At 40.1% G+C, this 20,989-nt stretch overlaps 1 protein-coding gene across 1 annotated transcript; it reads right to left on the minus strand.

Moving 5' to 3' along the window:
• Positions 1-6,295: 6,295 nt before the first annotated feature.
• LOC139331741 (alpha-protein kinase 3-like) lies at positions 6,296-17,872 on the minus strand. The gene is made up of 13 exons (XM_070963372.1): positions 17,748-17,872; positions 15,662-15,783; positions 15,345-15,462; positions 13,882-15,130; positions 10,354-12,436; positions 9,424-9,571; positions 9,040-9,167; positions 8,906-8,941; positions 8,537-8,811; positions 8,226-8,314; positions 7,888-8,105; positions 6,967-7,015; positions 6,296-6,837 (listed from the first exon to the last, which is right to left on the minus strand). The coding sequence occupies exons 1-13, from the start codon at positions 17,870-17,872 to the stop codon at positions 6,522-6,524; spliced, it is 4,956 nt and encodes a 1,651-aa protein (XP_070819473.1). The 3' UTR covers positions 6,296-6,521.
• Positions 17,873-20,989: the final 3,117 nt, after the last annotated feature.

A 20,989-nucleotide genomic window follows, 5' to 3' on the forward strand; every position in this document is an offset into this window, starting at 1 on the left:
GCCCGCCTGCGAGCGCTGTGTTGAGGTGTCAGTTCAGGATACGAGAGCGCGCGGAGGGGCCCTCCAAAAGCTGACGGCTCACATGGAGCGTGCTGCGTCCTGTGTTTGCTCAGCGGTGCTGCACTGAGGGTTAAGACCTGCCAAAATGTGATCAGTGAGAGAGTTCAGTTAAAAAATGGACAACAATTTGTCAGTTGCTTTGATTTAAAACAGCAGGAGATCAATTATTATTGTAGTAGCCAAAATTAATCATTAGATAGTTGTTATTGTCTGTTAATTTAGCCATATGCAACACAGAGGCACTTACAGGAAATAAAACAGGGCCTTAAAGGGAGTATCATGCCAGCTGGGCTTTAGTTTTTCCAAAACAATTTTTCCAAAAGAATTTGTTCAAAGTAAAGCTAGTTGATAACTTTGTCATTTGGTGCTGGGCAGGTAGAACTAGTATATGGGAACTTTCTCAATGCAAAAAGCTGCCAGTTTCTGACAGAAATGAGGTTGATGAAAGCGGTGAGACTAAATCAAAAGGATGAAAGGCTCTACACGCTCTTCACAAGCAACCCCTTTCAGCTAACACATTGTTGAATGAGGCAGTGTTTTATTAAAAATATTGATGACTGAACCTTAAAAAAAATCTCAGTCTTTGGCAAAATATTCAAAATTTAGAGTAGCCTTTCCTTTAAAATTGTGAGTGTCATAGTTGTCATAAATCAATGCATATCACAAACCAAACAATCACCAATGAAAACAATTACTCTGAATTAATAATTTATGACACATTAATGACTGCCTCTAAAGGTGGGTAAACTCTATTCTGCAAATAAAATAGAGCAGAAAGTAGGTTTAAGAGAGTTTACTTTCCCCTACAGCCTGATAAACAGTTAATCAAAATTTAATAATGTAACGCACAGAAAAAAAAACTCAGTTGACAAGTGAGTGAAGTTTTCAGCACCACTAATAATTAACTGCTTTCTTTTATCATGGGACACGTCTAATTTCCTGGAGGAAGTGAGTGTGGCTGAGTAAGTGATAACATCATAGTGACCACACACGTGAAATCCACTAGCCATTTTTACTTGTTGACTTAGCCTGTGAGGATTATTAACACATATGTTACGCATGTTTGAGGCATCATTAAAAAGTCAGATTTTATGTTAGCATTTCTATGACTCATATGTAATTGTGCATCTGCCCTCCCCCCAAGTGCTTCAAATTTCATTCTAATGTCACAATATGATCTGTGACTATGTGTTTTTCTGAATTGTGTTTTGTTTTCCCCTGATGTAATGTGTTTTATCATCACTGTTTGGTTTTCCTGGGGACGACCACGTTTGCAGGGACACAATAATTAAAGGGTCTATGTCATACTGACATTGCGTTTTGGAAATTGACCTTATAAACAAAATTTAAAAAATGATGTCATTTTTAGCAGTCTGGGTTTATATCTCTCCACTGAAGAAGAACATACACACTGTACATAAATATTTTTTAATGTGTCACACAAGATTAATCATCAGATCCAGTGTTAAAAGAGAAACATTATATTCATTTGTCCCCTAATTCAGATTTGTATATGATCCAGTCTTTCAAACCAGCCAAACAAAGACCTAAGTTACCTCAAATCCTTAGAGTTTTGTGTTATCAATTCAATGTCTGGTATAGTTTGCAACAAAACTTTTGACCTATATGTGCAATCTGCGCTATGTGCCTGAATATGCACGTGCATTAATGGCATAACATCAGCTGTCAAGTTCCCACACACTGCAGAGTTCAGTTATTCATTCATTTCTATCTCTCAGGCTGATTCTAACCTCAAATTATTCTTTGGTTTAACTTTTTTTCCCCTTGTATATTCATCAAAGGGCAATATTTAACTCAACTTGGCTAGCTCAATACTAAATCAACAAAGCAGAGTGTGAATGCTGTTTGCAAAGCTGAATTTCACAGCTGGTTTATGACAGCTTTAGACTCCATTAAATTGTTGTGATCTTTCAGCATGGTGGCCATACACTCGCCATTCTTCACACAGAGGATGTTGTGGTTGCTGCACATCCTCTGTTGTGTTTTCTTTTAAGCAGAGAAGGGAAGTAGTTGTGAGGTGATACTAACTGTTCTCCAAATTATATTACAGACTATTTTTTGAAACTACATCCCGCTATCCCACTATTTCCACTGTTGTGGAAACCATTATTAGGTAAGGATTAGGGTTAGGGTTATTAGGTAATTCACCAAACTGTTTGTGCACATTGCCTCCTGAATATCCTGGTCTATCAGGGTGGTAGACCAGGGATTTTGATATAGATATAACAGATATGTCTTGACACCCAGCTGTCATAAGACTGGGTGACTGTGGTGAGCTTAATGCAAAACATAATTGAGCAGATTTTTGTTTCACTTAGCAGCACATTGATGTGGTTTCCTCTATTCTTACCTCCAGCTGCAGTATTGGAAAGGGAGACTGCACAAAGCCCAATTGGGCCACACTACCCCATGTGCATATCCATGCATATACAGCAATTAGACAACACTGATTTTATTCAGATGTAGCCTTTAAGTTCCCCCATGAGAGGAAATAACGTGAGATATGCATCAGAATGTCATTATTTCATAGTCAGCAAAAGCTTTCTGCGATATGACAGATTAACTCAGCACTGACAGTCAACTTAGCGATGGCACCGAGACCACAGGCAGCCTGCGACTTTTGGTGTACCGGAGATAAAACTTTTTTCAAATGCCAACTAGTCTGTGGCATTTAGGGACGTGTGATCCTTTTCATATCACCTGCCTAAATGGTCTCAACTACCCTGGCCCACCAGTGATAATTGAGGTCATTCAGGAACAATGATGTGAGGTCAGAATCGTAGCCTTGTGTGAAGCTGGATCTTACTGTAGGTTCCAGACTTGGCAGTCACTGCTCCTGTTTGTCTGTTTATTTCCCCATTTTATTTCATGAGATTTTACTGACTTTACATTCTCAGCCTAATGTCTGGCTGAATGTAAAGATATTATTCTGTATCTTGATACAGCCTTGTACAGCTTTCGTAGACCACTTTTCTGCTATCTGTTGCCGCTGTTATCTGTCCAAACCATCAAAATGAAATGCAAATAAGATTTTCAGTGTGGAGCACATTTTTACATGTTGCCACATAATGAGAGTGAATGTGAGACTGAAAGCTGCAAGTGGGTTTAATGTGCTAAAGACCTGGTTCTGAGTGCAAGAACCTCAACTCAACATTATGTCAGATTAAATGAAATATCAATCACTTACCCTGAATGTACACACAGAATATCTACAGTTAGGGACTAACGATTCTCTCATTTGCTGTGCCTTATCATGGATATTAATGCTGACATTACTGTGAGTGATCCAGTACACTTTATAGGATTCTGCCGGCGCTACTCAGTGCAGCAGGAAGAGCTGTGCCAATGCATCTTTTCTATGTAATTTCCGTGCTTGCCTCATAATTTTTTGCTGTGATGACTAGCAGGAAACTCTTTGTCTTAAGGTATGTCTCACTGTCTGAGGTTATTCTTCTCAGACAATTGTGATTTTTCAAATAGACAAAGATACTGGCTGTGTGAAGATATACACAATTTTGTGTATATTTTGTGATGGGTATGTCACTTATTGGGTATGTCACTTGAAAAACATAACAAAGCTTATTATACTATATTCCACTTTTGTCTATTGTGCTTATTTGTCATTGCCAGTTTGAAAACTACTAATTAGTGACCCAGTGGAGCATAAAAACTGCATTAGCAGATGTTATGCAAATGCGATACAGACAGTGAGAAATGTGCTTAGTAGGCTGATCATCTTCCCAGATAAATCAAACATTCACCTCAATATCTCTGCATGGCGACGTCGTTTGTGCAGGTAAACAGTTTACTTGTCTTATTTTCATTAACAGTATGGTGATTGAACTAACAGTAGATGGCAGGAGTGTCTTGTGTCATGACAGGCCCAATCTTCTCCATGTTGTCATCACACATCAGTTGCACTCGATCCAGTCTTTTACCTCTACCTCATCCTCAAGGACACCCAACATGTGGTTTGTCCGAATATACACCCACATCTTCTTAGAAAAGAAATGGAATACACCCAGTTCAGCATGTGGGCACATGGTAGAAATCAATGAATTAATGCCATTCATGGGCCAGATGTCATTCAGTTTTGTTCCATTTTGTGTTATGGTGCTGCAGTATTGTAAGTGTTATTAACGGCTTTTCAAGTGAATATCAGCCACTTTGTTACAAATACTTATATACTGTAGGCTTTTTCACTTGTGTTCATGTTGGGGGTGCATTTAGTGGGCAGCTATAAGACCAAAACTTTAATGAAAAGGTTCCTATTGTACAGACAGTCCTGTTTCTGTCCTGCCAACACAGTACACGTGTCACAGATTATAATGAAATGGTAGTGTGTAAGAAATATGCACTGTGTAACAGAAACATCAGCTACCTCCCACTAATTCTGTTATCTCCTCTTCCTGTTGACAGTGTCTGACCCTCTCATGCTACTGGACAACATCAGAAGTGACACGAAGTGAACTTTTTTATTGAGCGTGCATTTAGCTTCCTGGCACTGTTCACACTTGTGTGTGAGCTCCCCACTTACATAAATGATGACTCACTAATGATCACAAATGATTATCCTGATGAAGTTAGCCTTTCACCCCACACACACTGGTTGCGAGCAACACTTCATTCTCTAATGTCTGTGAAGGAATCTGATTTGCCCCTGAGTGGTAGTGCTATTAAGCATGCAATGGTTGACAGAGGGAGTCTTTATTTTACACTAGCCACACTGTAGGCTGTGTCTTTTCTCATGTTAGGCATTTTTAACAACATCACAAAGTGATGAATCCTGTAGTGCGTTAAATTCTAAATATAAATATTGTTGTGACTCCAGTTTCTATGGAAGCAAATTATTCTGCATCTGCACGAACACGCAATGCCATTTTTAATCATGCTAGCATTGTATCTTCTGTTGGTCTAGCTCAATAAGGATGACTTTGCAGATCCCTGACTTTCACTGTAACACCACCATATTGATACGCTGATATTTGAGGTTTTTAGTGACATTTCTTGACAAATTTGTGTTTAGTGCTGATTAGCAAATGTTAGCATGCTAAAACAGTTAAAATGGAGACCTTCTAAAACTTATTTGAATTGTCACATGCTAAACATTACCATATTAACATTTTAGCTTAGATGACCTAACCCTTGTTCCAAATAGCTGTGTTGAACATTCATAGATACAGTACAGGATAACAGGATATTGCTCTGATGAAGGATACGACAGCAAAGTAGATCAGCTTTACATCATTTGTAAAATCCTGATGTACCTGGAAAAAAATCTAGGCAAAATATAGTATTGCTTTGCAAATATGGTCTAAAAGAATGAGCCCAAATATGGCAAAGCTTTCATGCTATTAATCATGGGTGCCTGTCAGGATGATGACAGAACGAAATGTGACAGTCCTCTAATATAATAGGAGTCAGTGAGATAACACCGGGTTACGTTTCTTTCTGGAAGATAAATATGATAATGAGTGACTGCTAATGTCAGAGAGACTGAGTGGGATGGCTTTCATTACAGTGATTCAGCCCACTCCATAATATGCCAATTTCCATCAAAAATGACAGAGTTTAAAAAGCACATGTCATGCACTTTCACAGCATCTCCAGACGTACAAGGCGTAATCATATCTTTTATTTTACAGCCAGTTGCATTCAAAGGTGCAGTACTGTGTCTAAAAATGCAGTGCAAGGCAGAACGGCAGGTAAACATGACGGGGTACAATAAAAAAGCACAGCACCATTAGCCACTGCACAACAGTGTCACATGAAGCTACAGTTGGCTTGATACATTCCTGAAAACGACAACAGCTTTAAAAACGTGCTGTATGACCATGGAGCTTATTGTATGTCCAAGTCATAGTTTTACTTCAATTGACACAATAATTCCCCTACATTCTCACAAGACTGACGACAACAGATACACGTTTGTGCTAGTACACTGAAAATTACACATAGGCTACATATAATGCCACTTCAGTTCAAAATGTTTTATTTTGCACATTCATTTAGTACAAATACACTTACCTGAGACAAGGATTCACAATCTGTCACCTACAATGGTACATGGATTGCTAGAATACAAACCCAGGAAAGCTACTAATCACTACTCTCCTACACTGTGCTGTATGTAGGATACATTAGATTTTCACCACAACATGTGAGGGCATCAATCCACAATAAGTGATAATGGCAAGGAATGGTGGCTGTAAAAATAATAGTTAAGTCATATAATTTATTAACCTATGTCCTGGTCTCTGAAGGGTTTTTCTACCTCTTTTAAAAATAGAGGCATCATCAGCTTTCTTTATTCTCGCTCCTCTTGGCCTGTTTTACTGATACAAACCCAACAGTGAACCATTCCTGGTTTAAACATGGCATTTGATCAGGACACTACTCCACCGAGAGCATCCTTCATGTCTCATTGAATGATAATTACTTCATTCCATCTTAATAGCTTTGGGAGCATCAGCAGCTTTTTGTTTAGTGGGGGTCTTTCTGCCCTCTTGCTCAGTCTTCCTGGGCAGTCTGGGGCTGCCAGCAGCTTTCCGGCCAGTCTGAGGACTGGAGGAGCCAGCAGCCATCTTGCGTTGAAGTAGCGGGCTCCTGGAGCCCTTGGGCTTTGTTGGCGTGGATAAAGAGTCCATGACCTTGAGTGACCTCAGGCTGAGCAGACCACAGAAGTAGTTACACTGGTGCTGGGAGACAAACTGCTCAAAAACTTTGGGATTCCCATCAATGGATAGACCTTGATGCCTGCAGCAAGACACACATCACACAGCAAAACCCAATGTTACTGTCATCATCTGTATAAATGTAAATTACCTGTAAAATTAGGTTTTTGCAGTGTAATTTACAGACAGAACACAACACAAATATACTAACCCCGTTGATTTTACTGAGATTCCAACGCTGGTGATCTTTGTGTCAACACCTGCAAAACAACACCATGCAATTACCTTACTTTTCTGGTGCTCATGTAAAATATTCAAATGTGACAGACATGCAAAGTGAAGTGTCACCGCATTCGTTCCAACACTAAAAGAGTGTAAAAAGGTAGAAAAAATAAATAAAAATACGAATGGAGTTTCAGAACGCAACACATTTAAAACGTTATCATAAATGCACTACAAAAAGCGAAATCTAAGATGAAGTATCATGAATCAAAGCCATATATGCTTGTTTTTTGTCTGACAAGAAACATCTTCTTAATGAGCAGTTTTTAATGGTGAAATGAGCATTTCACTTGTTTTAGGCTTTATGTCTTAATTATCTTAATAAGATATTAGAACTTCTTACTGAGACTGTATCACTGGTACTGAGTAACTTCATGCTTGAAACTAGAACTTCCAGGATAACAAAGCTGTTTTATCAACAGGACAAAACTGCTTTGTCAAACTCAGAATTCCTTTCTATCAAGACAAATGTGTCTGTTTTTAGTCTGGCCGCACTGGGGTCTTTGAGACTGTTTTCACTTGTTTTAAAAGTCCTGGTAAGTGAAATTTTACTGTTCTATTGCTGTGATAATTCTGTGTAGTATATATATTGTATAATGGCCTTAAAGTTGTTTAAAATACATGTTCCTCTTTTAATTTCAAATTAAGGGAAAAGAAGGTAAAAATTTTAATTAGCTAAGCTCAAAAATGTTAGCTCTCACATATTTTACCTCATTATTTATGGTAAGGTGTGTAATCCATCAACCAATTTTGAGCTTTGCATGTTTATTACCTCTTCAGTGTGCTACAGATTTTAAACCGAACTTGGCAGATGTGAATGTTGCTCTGTTGCAGCGATGTGTCAGCCTACCTTCTAGCCGACTGAGAAGCAGATTGCCATTGGTCCACTGAAAGATCCAGTGCTGCAGGGCGCAGCACTTCTGCTCCACCTCAGAGCCAGTCTTCATATCTATTCTGCCTGTGTGATCCAGGATGGAGTATTTCTGATAGACTCCTGTCAGATCAGCCTCCACTGTGGCATATGGGACAGCGTTTGCAGGTCGGTACATCAAGTAGACTGGAATCACCCTTTGTAACACAGATTGTTGTGATGTCGGTTAGCTTTAGAGAGGCTAAATGGCTCACGTGCTGTTAATAATACTTAAGACAATGTTAACTTTTGATGAAGCATAAACTGATTGTACTCACTCAAGAGAGGGGCCAAAGTTTTCAATGACTCTTGCTTCTGTGGAGAAGATTTTGCAGTATTCACGAGCCAAGTTCTGGATTTTACACTCCTGTATGCAGAACATTGGAGAATAGCCAGTAACGATAAGCTCAACCTACACCAGTATGTTTATTCAATCTTCATTTGATTAGTGCCACAGTAATCCTACGTGGGTGGAAGGAATGATACCTTACTGATTCTCTTTAATGCTGAATTTGTTAGCTGATTGAACAACATGTTTAAATTAAAGCAGACACAAATAGATTAAAAAAATCAAACCCTTCTTACATACCTGCTTGACAATGTCCAGGTTCCTGTCTATAAGGCAGCTTTCTCCTTTGCCTCCATAGGCGATGGGGTTGCGTGCTTTAATGATGCATGTGTTTCCAGACTCAAACACAGGCTCGAGACCATAGATCACTTTTGCTCTCCAGACTTTATGCGAGCAGCCCGCACCGATATGAGATTCCTTCATCATTATACGGCCAAAGAATTTGTTACCCAAAACGCCAGAATCAGCCACGCCCTTGTTGAATATCAACGGTGTCATTTCTATTTCTTCTCCAGCTGCATACAGAGTATGTAAGAATGGCAGTCAGGGAAACATTTGGGCTGTGATGCAGGAAAAACAGTGATCTAAACATGTTAAATGTCATCTTACCACCGAGGTCCTCACACAGAGACATGCCAGCCAAGACTGCAACACAGTGAGAGAGAGGACAGAGTGAGACTGCTGCCCAGTTATGAAAGCAAAAATATTTCTTTATGCCACGTGTAAGGTAAACGAGTACTTACTGTCCGCACTAAGAAGACAGTCTGTTGACTCTGTCCCATATTCATTTGTGATTGTACATCCGTAAACACCAGAGTCTCTGCATGACGCCTGAACAATGGCCAGATTGACCTGAGTTTCATCCCCTGCACTGAGAAACACAAATAACAAATGACCCAGCATGCTTCAGTAGACCTGTGAAGTCTTTATCTTTGGAATTGTAGGAGTATGTCTATCAGCCCACTGCTATGTTATTTTGGAATAAGGAATTTAAAAGCAGTTTATCTTGCTAAGAGCCTTCAGTTTGAAGAACAGAACATTTTATCGACATGTTTCAACAGGTCTTTCCAAATATGACATTTTTTGTGAAGCTGCAGATTTACTTTAGTGTTACTCTGGAAACTTACTTTCTCTTAATCTGAGCAATCTCCTCTTCATTTCTGTACCATTTGATTGTAGAGTCGCTAAGAACGTTGAAGAACTGGCACCACAATTTCAAGTGCCCTGAGGCGTCTGCGAACGTTTCGCCCCTGATCTTACGAATAACTTGAGGAGCTGCAGTGAAAGAGACCCAACACACACAACATGGTGAAGATACACACTCTTCTATGTTCTACCTATCGAGCTATCCTTAACATATCCAGTCTGATACATACTATACACTATATACTCTGTACTATATACATTATACTTCCCATATTGCATAGTGCACTGGGATTGTATGACTAGTATACTGGGACAAGTAGCAGGCTGGACAGTTAAACATATAAACTGTTTCACGTCTTGGTTACCTCCACCCACTGTTACCTACAACTGATCAACAGTGTATGATTGGCAACATTTTTAGCTCCATGGACGAGAGCTAGAATGAAAAATCAGCCAAGCTGATATTAGCTTATTCCACATAAGTCAGTGTTGGTGTATATATAGGCTAACAGCATTGCAGTCCAGAAAATCTAAAATGACGCACTCTGTCTTTTCTTGGTCACAATTCTTTGTTCACAAATCTATAGGATCCATATCAAGATTGTAAATGTTTCCATATTTAGAAAAATTGTATTACAATTTAAATGTATTACACACCACTGGCTTTACAAACACCAGATATATAAAGACGTGCATCTCTCTTTGGCTGACTTTGGTTACATTCTGAGGAGCTTGTGAATTACGTCTCTCAGGCAGCTCTAGCAACATCACTGTCTGCCACACTGTCTTTTTCGATGCTATCATTGGGGAAGAATGAAGAATTTCCATATGCCACACAATTTCCAACAATTTTAACAGCAAGTCTTCAAGCAACATTTGAAAGTACTGTTTCAACATGAAGACCATTTTACCTTTAAATTGGTCATGCTTGTCCTTCTCTGTAGGTTTCCCCTCAGTTTTGGGCTGCTGACTTGGTGCTTGAGTCTCAGATGTCATCTTCCTCCTGCTCAAGAGCGGAGAACGTCTTTCTGCAGGAGAGCTTTGCTCGTCAGGGGGCTGCAGCAGAGGTGACTGTCGTGTCGGGCTCGGGGACATACAGAGGCTCACTGGACTTAGGGAAGGCTTGCTGCTCTGTGCAGAAACTTCCTTTTTCTGGGTTTGGCTTTCAGCTGGTGATGTGGCCTCTGAGGCCTCTTCAGGTTTGGCTCTGGGGGTTAGGATTTTGCGTCGGGCCCCAGAGGCCAGCTCCTGTGCAGTAGCAGAAGGAATGGGAGACACACAGTTCCTTTTCTTTAGCAATGGAATAGCCTCACCAGTCGGATTGGCTGAGGCATCAGTCCTTGAAAATTCCTCAAGCATAGAGCTGTCCCGCTGAATAAGTTGATTACTCTCTCGTGTGTCTGTACCAAGCATACTTTTAGTGGAACACTTTTGTACACTCTGCAAAGAACTGTGTTTTGTGCTGTGTTCTTCCATTTTGTATTGATCTAGAAGTGTCTCAGTAGTTCCTCTTCTACTTTTGCTGTTGAGTTTAATTTCTGGAGTTAACTTTTGTTTAAATCCTATGTCCTTGCCTTGAACAGGTTCATCTTTGGCATGCTCCGAAACAGTAATAATTGACTCTTGACTACCAGGCTTTGTAGGTGTCATTGTAAGTGGAGCTCCAGGACCTCGACTGACAGTTCCAGATTGGTTTGAAAGTGATCTGTTGGTCAGTTCATCCTTAGACGTCGAAGGAAGAAAGTTGTTTTCAGTCCCAGATAAGGAAACAACAGGGCAATCTTTCAGTGTAACCAGGGCTGATGTTCCAGTTTCCTGGCAAATGTCTGTCACACCTTCATTGTATTTTTTGCCACTTGCAGTGTCGACAGTGGTGCCATGGTCTACAACAGAGATAGGTGGGGTTACAAGAGGTTTTTGTGAAGCCTGAAGAGGCGGTGAAGTTGCATTTGTCTGAATTTGTTCCTGATCAGTTTTATTTAGTTGTAGATAAACCTCTATGAGTGTTTCCTTTATGTTCCTGGGAGGAGTGCTGTCAACACTCGTCTCAGTCTTCCTGTCAGGCATCGACTTCTTCACTTCCAGTTTACATTTGCTGTCATCATTTTTGAAGTCCTCACATGTTTCTCTAGAAGTTGTGATTGGATCTTGTACAAAGTCAGCACAGACCGGTGTGGTGGTCACTGAATTTTCTAGCATGGAGTCAAGAGCCTTTATTTGTGATCTCAAAAGTTCAGCTATAGATATGACTTTTGTGACAGGCATCTGAATTTCTTGGAAGTTTTTAATTTGGTGTTCAGGCAAATTTGTGTTTTCTAGAGTTTTTGTCCGGAGTGGGAGAGCAGGCTCAGATATTTTTGACTTCAGATTATGTAATTCTGAATTAGTTTCCTCTCCCATTATTACTATATGCTCTTTCTTCTCCATTTTTTTATCAGATGCATCCACAATGATAGCATCAGGGTCTTTATATGCTGCATCTTTGGTCTTTTCTGTTTCAGTGTGTTCAGTCATGTGCAGAGCAGCGCATTCTGTCTCCATCGCAACTATCTTCTCATCTGGGGCCACACTGTCAGACATTAATAACTTACCTACCTCCTTACCCCCTACCTTCTCACCAACTTGTATTTCTGTCCCTTCAACAGTTTTTATAGCTGTATCAACTTGGCTTTGCTGGGCGCTGGGCGAAATGTTAAACCCTCGGGTGTTCTCACCACCACGAGGGCTTTGGAGGGGTGACTTCTGTAGGTCTGTAAAAAGGGCCGTATGGCTTTCATTTGATCCTCTGGAATGATCCCATGTGTCCTGTGTCATTTTGTCAATGGCTGCTCGAAGACCACGGTGGAAAGAAGGTGTCTGGATTTCATCTGTCGACGTATCTCTCTCTGATGGAGTCTTTTGTGGTGGTTGTGGGTCCATCGCGTGCTGGTTGAGTAGAGGCTCAAGGTTGACAGGTGCATCATTCCTGTTCATCTTTGTCTGGGCATGTGTAACCTTGGGACATAATACAAGCAGAGGTTTCCATGCTGTAAATACTTATTCCTTTATCCCCGGCTATGCTGGACATGCATAAACACATGCAATTTTAAAAACAGCAACTGCGTAACCAGCAACAGAGAGAGAACAGAACAGAAACACTTAATTTTATTTACATTTTGAATAGGATTTTTTTTTTTGTAAAATCCACGATGACATATCAATTCACCTTCACCCAGAATCCAAACACTTGTTTGAGTCTGAGAGTCTACTTTTTGCTATGACACTTACGAACTGCAGGACAGTGGGATCTGTTATAGTGAGACATATGCATGGTACACTGCTCTGTTCCACAGATGTGCCAATAAATGTTTATTGAGCTGAATCCCTTTTGTAAATTACTATTATATAGAATTCAGTATGTGTCATATGTCAAGTCATTGCAGATAAGCCATTATAGCTCAAGGGTCATTCCCTTTTCCTATATTAAAATCATTATAACTATGATAATAATAGTCATTATAAAATACAATCCTTGTATCTAATTCTGACATTGTGAGGCATATAGCCTCACATATATATAGGCATCTATCCACCTTACATGTGAATGGAAGGTGGCTGTTATACATTTAAGTGTAGCCAGAAAGGAATGTGAACTATTTCAAGAGGTACTTCAGCTGTTTTGTCTCAGTGACGTCAGTATTCAACCATGCAACTGGTGATTACATAAGCTGTGGACAATACAGGCTGACAATACGAATAGCAAAAGATGTGTCTTATTCCAAAGAAAGCTAATCATTTCTTCATTTTCTTTATGTTTTGTCAGAATATTCAGTAGTTATATGCACTTACTTATATAACTTCATCATTCAGGTCACCCTCCATTCACTTTCACTTTTAAAAAAATTGGTTGGGAGAGAGTTAGATGGGAATATCAATACCACCCTCCTGTCATTTAGTTCAAGTTCAAATGAGATTAAATTGCATTTTTGTTTGCTGCAGAATGCATACCAGCTCTAAGGCTACAGTCAGCAGCTGTTAGCTTAGCCTCACACAAAGACCTCTGTCAAATGTCAAATTCCTGTTGTTAGCCTAAAACCTGAAGTGCAGAAACAAAAATTACTGTCTGACAGAGACAGGCTAGCTGTTTCCTTGTTCCCAGTCTCTATGCTTTGCAGGAAATCTGCTTTATCCATGTATTATTGCAGAATGCCAAATTCTGAGTATGGTTTCAAATCATAATCAATGCTGCAAAGGCCAACTCTGAGACCTGTGAAATTACAATATCAAATGCAGCGCATCAATATATACCTGTTGTGTCGGTCAACATGTGCGTCATTTAATTCTCGTCACACACGCATACTTGTAAAATCCATAAATAGCTCCAGGTTGCTTGTGTTACTGATGAGGCCTGCGTTGGCAGCACAAAGCACTCATGAGCTCATGTGAAAAGGCTCACTCACCTCACTCAGCAGCGCTGGCCCAGACACAGACACATTTTTTTGGCAGGGCCTTGTTTCCTTCTCAGACAGCTGATCTGCAGCCTGTTCACACGGACGCTGGGGTAAAGCAGCCCTGCTTTCACACGGTGCTTTCTCTGCGTCTCTGTGTGCTAAAGATGCACCAGTGGGAGTGTTTGACTTGTCGTCAATGTCCATGACTGTAACACGTTCTGTTTTTGAAATGTCCTCCTTCGCTATGCTGGGTTGCTGGGATGCTGCAGCACTCATCAGCAGTGGTGTTGAGGTTATGTGAGGACTTTGCTTCTGCATTTCCAAATGTTCTTCTGTGTCCTTGAGTCCAGCTTCCTTCTCATGCCTTGCAGCTTGTCTGCCTTCAGTTCCTTGCATGGTACGACTTGAAGATGTAAGAGCAGCAGGGGAGACGGAGGCAGTGACCTGTTTCTTCTGTGAAGGCACAGTCACCTTAACATGTGCGTTTTCATTCTTTGATGGCCTTTCAACAAGAAATGCTTCATCTGTTTTCGATTTCTGATGTTCTGTCACCTTTCTGGAGTCTGAATCCACAACAGTGTTCTCTACTTCCATGAGCTCTTCTGAATCGCCCTCAGACTGTACTGACTCTGTACAGACCAGAGCTCCAGAGGTACAAGTCTCATCTTCTGCCTTTCTCTCTTCAGATGCCAGCTCCCCTGGTGTGTCTGATTTTGCAATTTTTGCACTGCTGGAGATTTTAATTTTCTTTTTGATAAAGGGAGTTTTGGGTTGATGTGCAGTAAAAATCTTCTGGGCAGAGTCGTATATATATGTCCCACTCTTGGTACCATTTTCACTGATGGCCTGTCCATTAGTGACAGCAGACACTGCTCCATTAGTGATGGGGACTGGCTTTTCTTCCACCTCTTGCACAGCAGCTTCCTGCAGCCTGGCTTCAGGTTCTATGGCTACAGCCTGATGGTTCTCCTCATTGCCCTCGTCCTCCATGGAGCTTGGTGTGCTGAGAAAGGCTTCCATCGTGGAGCGGCGTTTCCTCAGCGTGCGGTCTGGACTGATGGTTCGTAGTGGCTCCTGGTTTTCTTTACCTTCCTCTTCCCTGCGTCTGTTGTCAGCCTTTTGTTTGAGCTTGGCAAAGTAGCGCTGGTGGATCTTGAACTCATTCATTTCACCCACCTCCAGAACCCCAGAGCAGGACACAATGCCTTTACTGTTGCTGGCTGAGGCCTGGTACATAGCTGCATCCTCCACAGTGCAACTGCAAAGAAAAGCGAATAGGAGTGGTCTTAATTGAAATTAAAAGATTAAAATAATTCACGATGGTTTTGTGGCATCCTTGAGAGTGCCCTTTGCTGAGCAGTAATTTAAATGTCATTATAGAGAGTTCGTACAGGCTAATACAACGCTGTTATTGGTGTCTTGGTAGAACAAGTGCAGTCAGATGTCACATGAGTGTTTCCAAACATACATACTTGTAAATGTGCAGGGAATGACTTTGTCCATTGCGGAATATTTCATATTTAGGCAGCCCACAGTATCTGTCTAACTGCACATCATCCTTATACCAGATAACTTGAGGAGCAGGGTGTCCTAAAAAAAACAGGAAGAAAAAAGAACAGTGTGGACATCAGGCAGAGCAACCAGAAAGGCGTTGTGTTGCGTTATACTTTTTCAGATGCAGTACATCATTGTTGAGCATTAGGCAGATTTTTCATATAGTGCTGTTTATTATTATGCTGATATATCTCCATTAATCTGCCTGCAAAGTGTTGCTGCACAGTGTGTTTACCTGTGACCACACAGGAGAATTTCACATTGCAATTCTCGGACACTGCTTTTGACTTGAGGGTTGTTTCGAAGGAAGGCTGTGTTTCCTCTGTTAGCTGTGCCATCATACTGCAGAGTGTGCTCCTGTGCGAGAAAAGGGAGCTGGTCAGTCAAGTTGGAAAGGTTTTTGTTTTGTTTTTGTTTGTTTTTTTAAATTTAGCATTATTCAATACTGGATTATTGTTTCATGTAGATGAGCAGTTTTCAGACGGTGAATGGTTCATTTTTCTTTCAAACTGATGAGCTAGTTGACCAAGTTTTCTATCATTCTCAGAATCTGACATAAAAACACCAGATGTGCTACTTGTCTTAAGACATTGTCCCCATTATGTCTGGATGACATTCTCCACATTAAAGCGCTGATGATGGAAGTTAATGCAGCTCAGAGATCATTTCTGATTTAAACTTAATATTTCTGTTCCGATCACTGTTAAAAAAAACAGGAACAAGACAATGCAAATTTAGGTTAGAGCCTGTGTGGAGCTCGATATAATGGAGAATTATCAAAAATAAAATAAAATAAAATAAAATAAAATAAAATAAAATAAAATAAAATAAAATAAAATAAAAAGAAATAGGCTCTCGTTTTATTATTTATTCAGGGGATTTAAATCACCACTGAGCTTTTTGTAGTTAACAGTGCGCTGATTTGGTCATCAAACCCAAGTTTGAACATTTGCCTTAAATCACTTCAACAATACAAATTCAGACTAGACTAAGATTTATCTGTACTGAGTGTTATGAGGTTCTTATTCAAAGTAAATGTTACACATTCTTATTTTCACAGACTACAGAAAACAGAAACAAAAGGAAAGTGTTTCCTGTGATCTTTGACTTCTGCAGTTCAGTATCAATAGTTATTTGGCATGTTCTTAAAGAGGTCTACTTAGACCACATGACACTAATTATAAAAATTAAACCATAAATAGAATGGTTCAAGAATATTGAACCATTATAGCTCTATAATGGAAATGCAAAAGAAATTTCATACACATACCACGAATATAAACTGATGTGGGCTTGCATGCATGATGTAAAAAGATTGTATATATTATGTGCAGTTGACCCATGTCCAGTGTTGACATCTATTTCAGTTTTGGTTCAGTGCACGGTTAAAAGATACTGTTACACTTCACTGCATGTTTCTCACGATTGAGCAAATTAAACAAGACACTAACACTAAAGACAGTCACACATAATAAGACAGTGTGCATATGGTATGGCTTGCAGCATGCACTGTGTACTGCTGTTGATCTTGTCAGAATTCAATGCTGACCTACTACATATGAGATAAAAATACTGCAGTAATTTAGCTACGATGAGTGAATTTTTAAAGTAAGTGTGTTTCACTTTTGCAGAAAATTTTGCCCAACAGCATTTTTTGTTGCTCATTTCAGGAAATGATTTAGTTCTCAGTTCTTGCTGGAAACAATACCCGCATCCATCGCCACAAACCCCCTTAACTTAACCATTTTGCAGCTACAACACACATGAATCACACAATAAATAGTTTTGTTCAGGCCCAATGAAGAGAGACAAAGAATCAAATGTCTAGTTTTCCTTATTGGACTCCTAGAATCCAATAATGCTGTATATCATTCTTATATCAAATAACATGTGGGATATGGTATGGTATGGTAAAGAGAGGGAAAAAAAAGGGCAATATTAAACAATGTCTGTATCCTCTGTAGCTACTTTGGTAACGTCGCTGTTATGGCTGTCCTGTGAAACTGGCTAGAAGAAAAAAATCTATTACTCTACTCTCTCAAAAGACTCTTGACAGTTTCTTCCTTTCAGCTGAGGCATTATTAAAGAGTTGGTCCTGAGTGTATTGCTTGATGTGAAATGGGGCCCATGCTGCATAACTGAGATGGTGTTCTTAATCAGAAGTTTATTTAAACTTTGGTGACCATGGCAACAAACAAAGAAATAACATGCCACACACGTACGCACGAGGTTAGGAAAATCTCTAAGTACTGATGTATGATAGAGCACATGTTGCAGTGCGTCAGCAGGTAGCACAGCGCACTGTTAGTGTTGTACAGTACCTGTTTTCTGGTCTCACTCTGGAGAGGTAGCTGCAGCCGCTAAGCCGGCTACTCCCACTGACATCATCCCCATTGCTGGATCTCCCATTGCCAAAAGAGGAGCGTGTCATCCTCCGTGAACCCATTTCCAAAAGTTAGAGGGGAAAAAAAGTTCTCCAGGACAAAAAGAAAGTTTGCGGTTTTACTTATTTTTGTCTTTCCTGAGAGATTAGCAAGAGCTATAAGAGAAGAGAGTGAAAACATGATAAAACGTGATAACCTGACCACAGACAGAACAACAGAAAGTTACATTACAGAAACTGTTTTTCTGTAGTTGAGGTTGAAAATACAAACATCAGCAAGAGATGCTCTGTAAAAATACACCTCTGTCCTATTCTTTATTTACATGAACAACATTCAGCTGTCTGTTTTATCCAGTTAACTCACCGTTGACAGGTTTCTTTCCCTCCTTTGACAGATACCCCACAGCAATGACTGAAGGCGCTGCAATTTCCAATCAAACATGAGCATGCGTAGGCTGCTGGACTATTTATAGTTGGCCTGCAAATAGGCACAAGAGCACATCATACTTTCCAAAACTTGCCTTTGGACCATTTTACATGAAACAATTTGCTAACAGCAAAAAAAAAATTTAAAAAAAATTAGAAGCCATGTAATGACAAAGTCTCCACAGAAGCAAGAAAAATCCTTTGGAAAAGCAAAAGTCCACAATTTTTCCAAGTTAAACACAAGGTCATCCCAGGTTTGGTAGTTCCAGGAATAGGAAGAGAGGATTTAAAAAACAGGGCGAAGGGTTTTTTCTAATCTGTTACCAATGGATCACATGTGCTCAGAGAAGAGAGGGACCACTTGTGTGGCCAGTAGTCGATGTTAAGCTCTGTGTACATACTGTAGTTCAGTATCATATGAGCCTGTCAATCAGGAGAATGAAGCCTTCACTTTTAAGTCCATTAATATGAGCGGTACATTCTCTCAGTCACACTTTCCAAACATGAAAGTGACCTCTGTTTACCAGAGGACTTGTTAATAGCACAAATTGGTGCCTGTTTTCCATTTGGTGTCATTTTAAAAAAAGATAAAAGTAAATTTTTATCATATAATATAACCTAAGATGGTGAAACCTACCAAGCTCTTTGGCATGCATTGTCCAGTGACTGACAATTGCTTTGGATCCCTGGAGGAAAAGCAGTAGGAATAGAACAGCCTTATATAGGCAGATCCCTCTGACCGTCAAAGGGCTCTTATCTTTACACAAGCATGCACATACACACACACACAGTCTTTCTCTCACACACACGGATCAGTGATTGGTGCTTCAATTAGTCTTTTCCTTTTGTACTTTACCTGATGTGTTGATTTAGAAAATATATATAAAAAAGATAGGTACCCTGTTGATATTTTTCTTTTTCATTAAACAAACCATAATTAAGTAAAAACTAAATTAACGAAAATCGCCTTTAAGAATGTTTCATTTCCCCCTTGAAGTTATTTTTGCCTGGTAAACAAACTGCACACCCTCCACATCTCCTTTGAACTGATAGCATCTGGCTCGAGGACTTCTACGAATTATAGCTTCCTGAGTGTCTTCTCCCTAAATCAAGTTCAAAGATATCAATCCGAATTTTCTCTCATGTTACCACATATGCTCATCATATTACACATATCTATGTGCCATCTGATCAGCTATTTTCATTTTTTGTTCCATCCATCCATCACAGTCTTCTGCAACTCCCACACTTTCCGCTTTTCTTGCCAGGGAGGTGATATACTGACTCAACTTAACGACCAAGATTAACTGAAGAATTTCATTTCAGTATAAGAGAAAACATTGAACGAGCTTATAACATGTAAATATGCTTGGGAAAAAACAACTAGCTTCACAATGAGAAACCTTTAACCCCCCAAAAAGGACACACAGTGAGGCATTTCAGAATGAATTCCATGAGTGATTCCCATTCAACACACCCTACACACACACACACACACACACACACACACACACACACACACACACACACACACACACACACAGAGTCATGTGTGTGACTGGCTGCCAGTCCTCTGTGAAGGGCCTGGAAAACACAGTTGCCTCAGCATGGTCTGTGTATTCTGGACGGGGTGTGTGCAGACAGATCAAAGCACAACAGCATGCGGAGACGCTACAGAGACTCTGTCATGTGACTCTATTTGACAGTGAATCCCCCTTTAAGCATGTCAGTCAACTGTGATGGTCGGAGAGGGATTTCCTAATGCTGAACCACATACATGGACATAGAGAAGAAAGCACAAGTACAAATCTGGAAGAAACCTGCATCTCTGCTCATGAAAGCAGGACCAATGGAACGAGGATTCTTCAGATGATTGCGCTTTGACAGACATCCATGTGTAGCTTTTCCAGGAACTTTTACTCATGCTTGTATTATTCCCACTTTCCCCAAAACAAATAATCACACCACTGTTTGAACAATCCCTCTTTAAATCTGATTTCAGACGGGGTCTGTTGGGGGCATGATTTCAGCATTGCGTGCCCATTGCCTCATGCTTTGCTATGTATAGCACTTCTCAAAATCCTGTTGTGGCTTAGTCTGGCAGATTTATAGACAGGCTGCAGTTGATGCTCACTGGGATCACTACCTCTGGCTTTGTTGATGCCATTATCTGTCTTTCACAAACATAATTGTGCACTATCAAGAATAGCTGGAGGTTACTGTGGGGCACATGTAAATTGTCATGATCAGTCATTAGAACCAGAGTGGTAATGGACAAGCACAGGTCTAGAGGTCTGCTGTTGTTCAGGATGTGTGCAAAGGTATGTGTGTGCATGCGTATGTGTGTGTGTGTGCATGGAAATAGGGATAGACCAAAAGGTATGAAGCAGGTTGGACAACTGTCAGCTCTTCAGTTTCACTGTGGCATTTATTTACCAGCCCCATAGCCATCCAATAAATAGTGACCTTTCAGCCTGTGGTCATGAACCTTTCACTCACAACTTCCTCTTGTCTGGCACTCTTTCTCTGGTTGCCATAAGTGCAACTAAAAGGGAAAATTGTGAAGCTTTTGCAGGATTTAGTCACACCAATATTCCTCCTTTTGTGTTAGTGTAACTGGCCAATCAGAGAACACCTGCCTTCAGCCTCCGCCAAACCATTAAGCCCCTGACTCACATACAATCGCATCCAAAATGTAATGTAGTGTCATTTTTCTGCACAATTAAACCATTGCAACATTTCTGTCATGAAGAG

Source organism: Chaetodon trifascialis, chromosome 1 (genome assembly GCF_039877785.1).
Source record: "Chaetodon trifascialis isolate fChaTrf1 chromosome 1, fChaTrf1.hap1, whole genome shotgun sequence".
NCBI lineage: Eukaryota > Metazoa > Chordata > Actinopteri > Chaetodontiformes > Chaetodontidae > Chaetodon > Chaetodon trifascialis.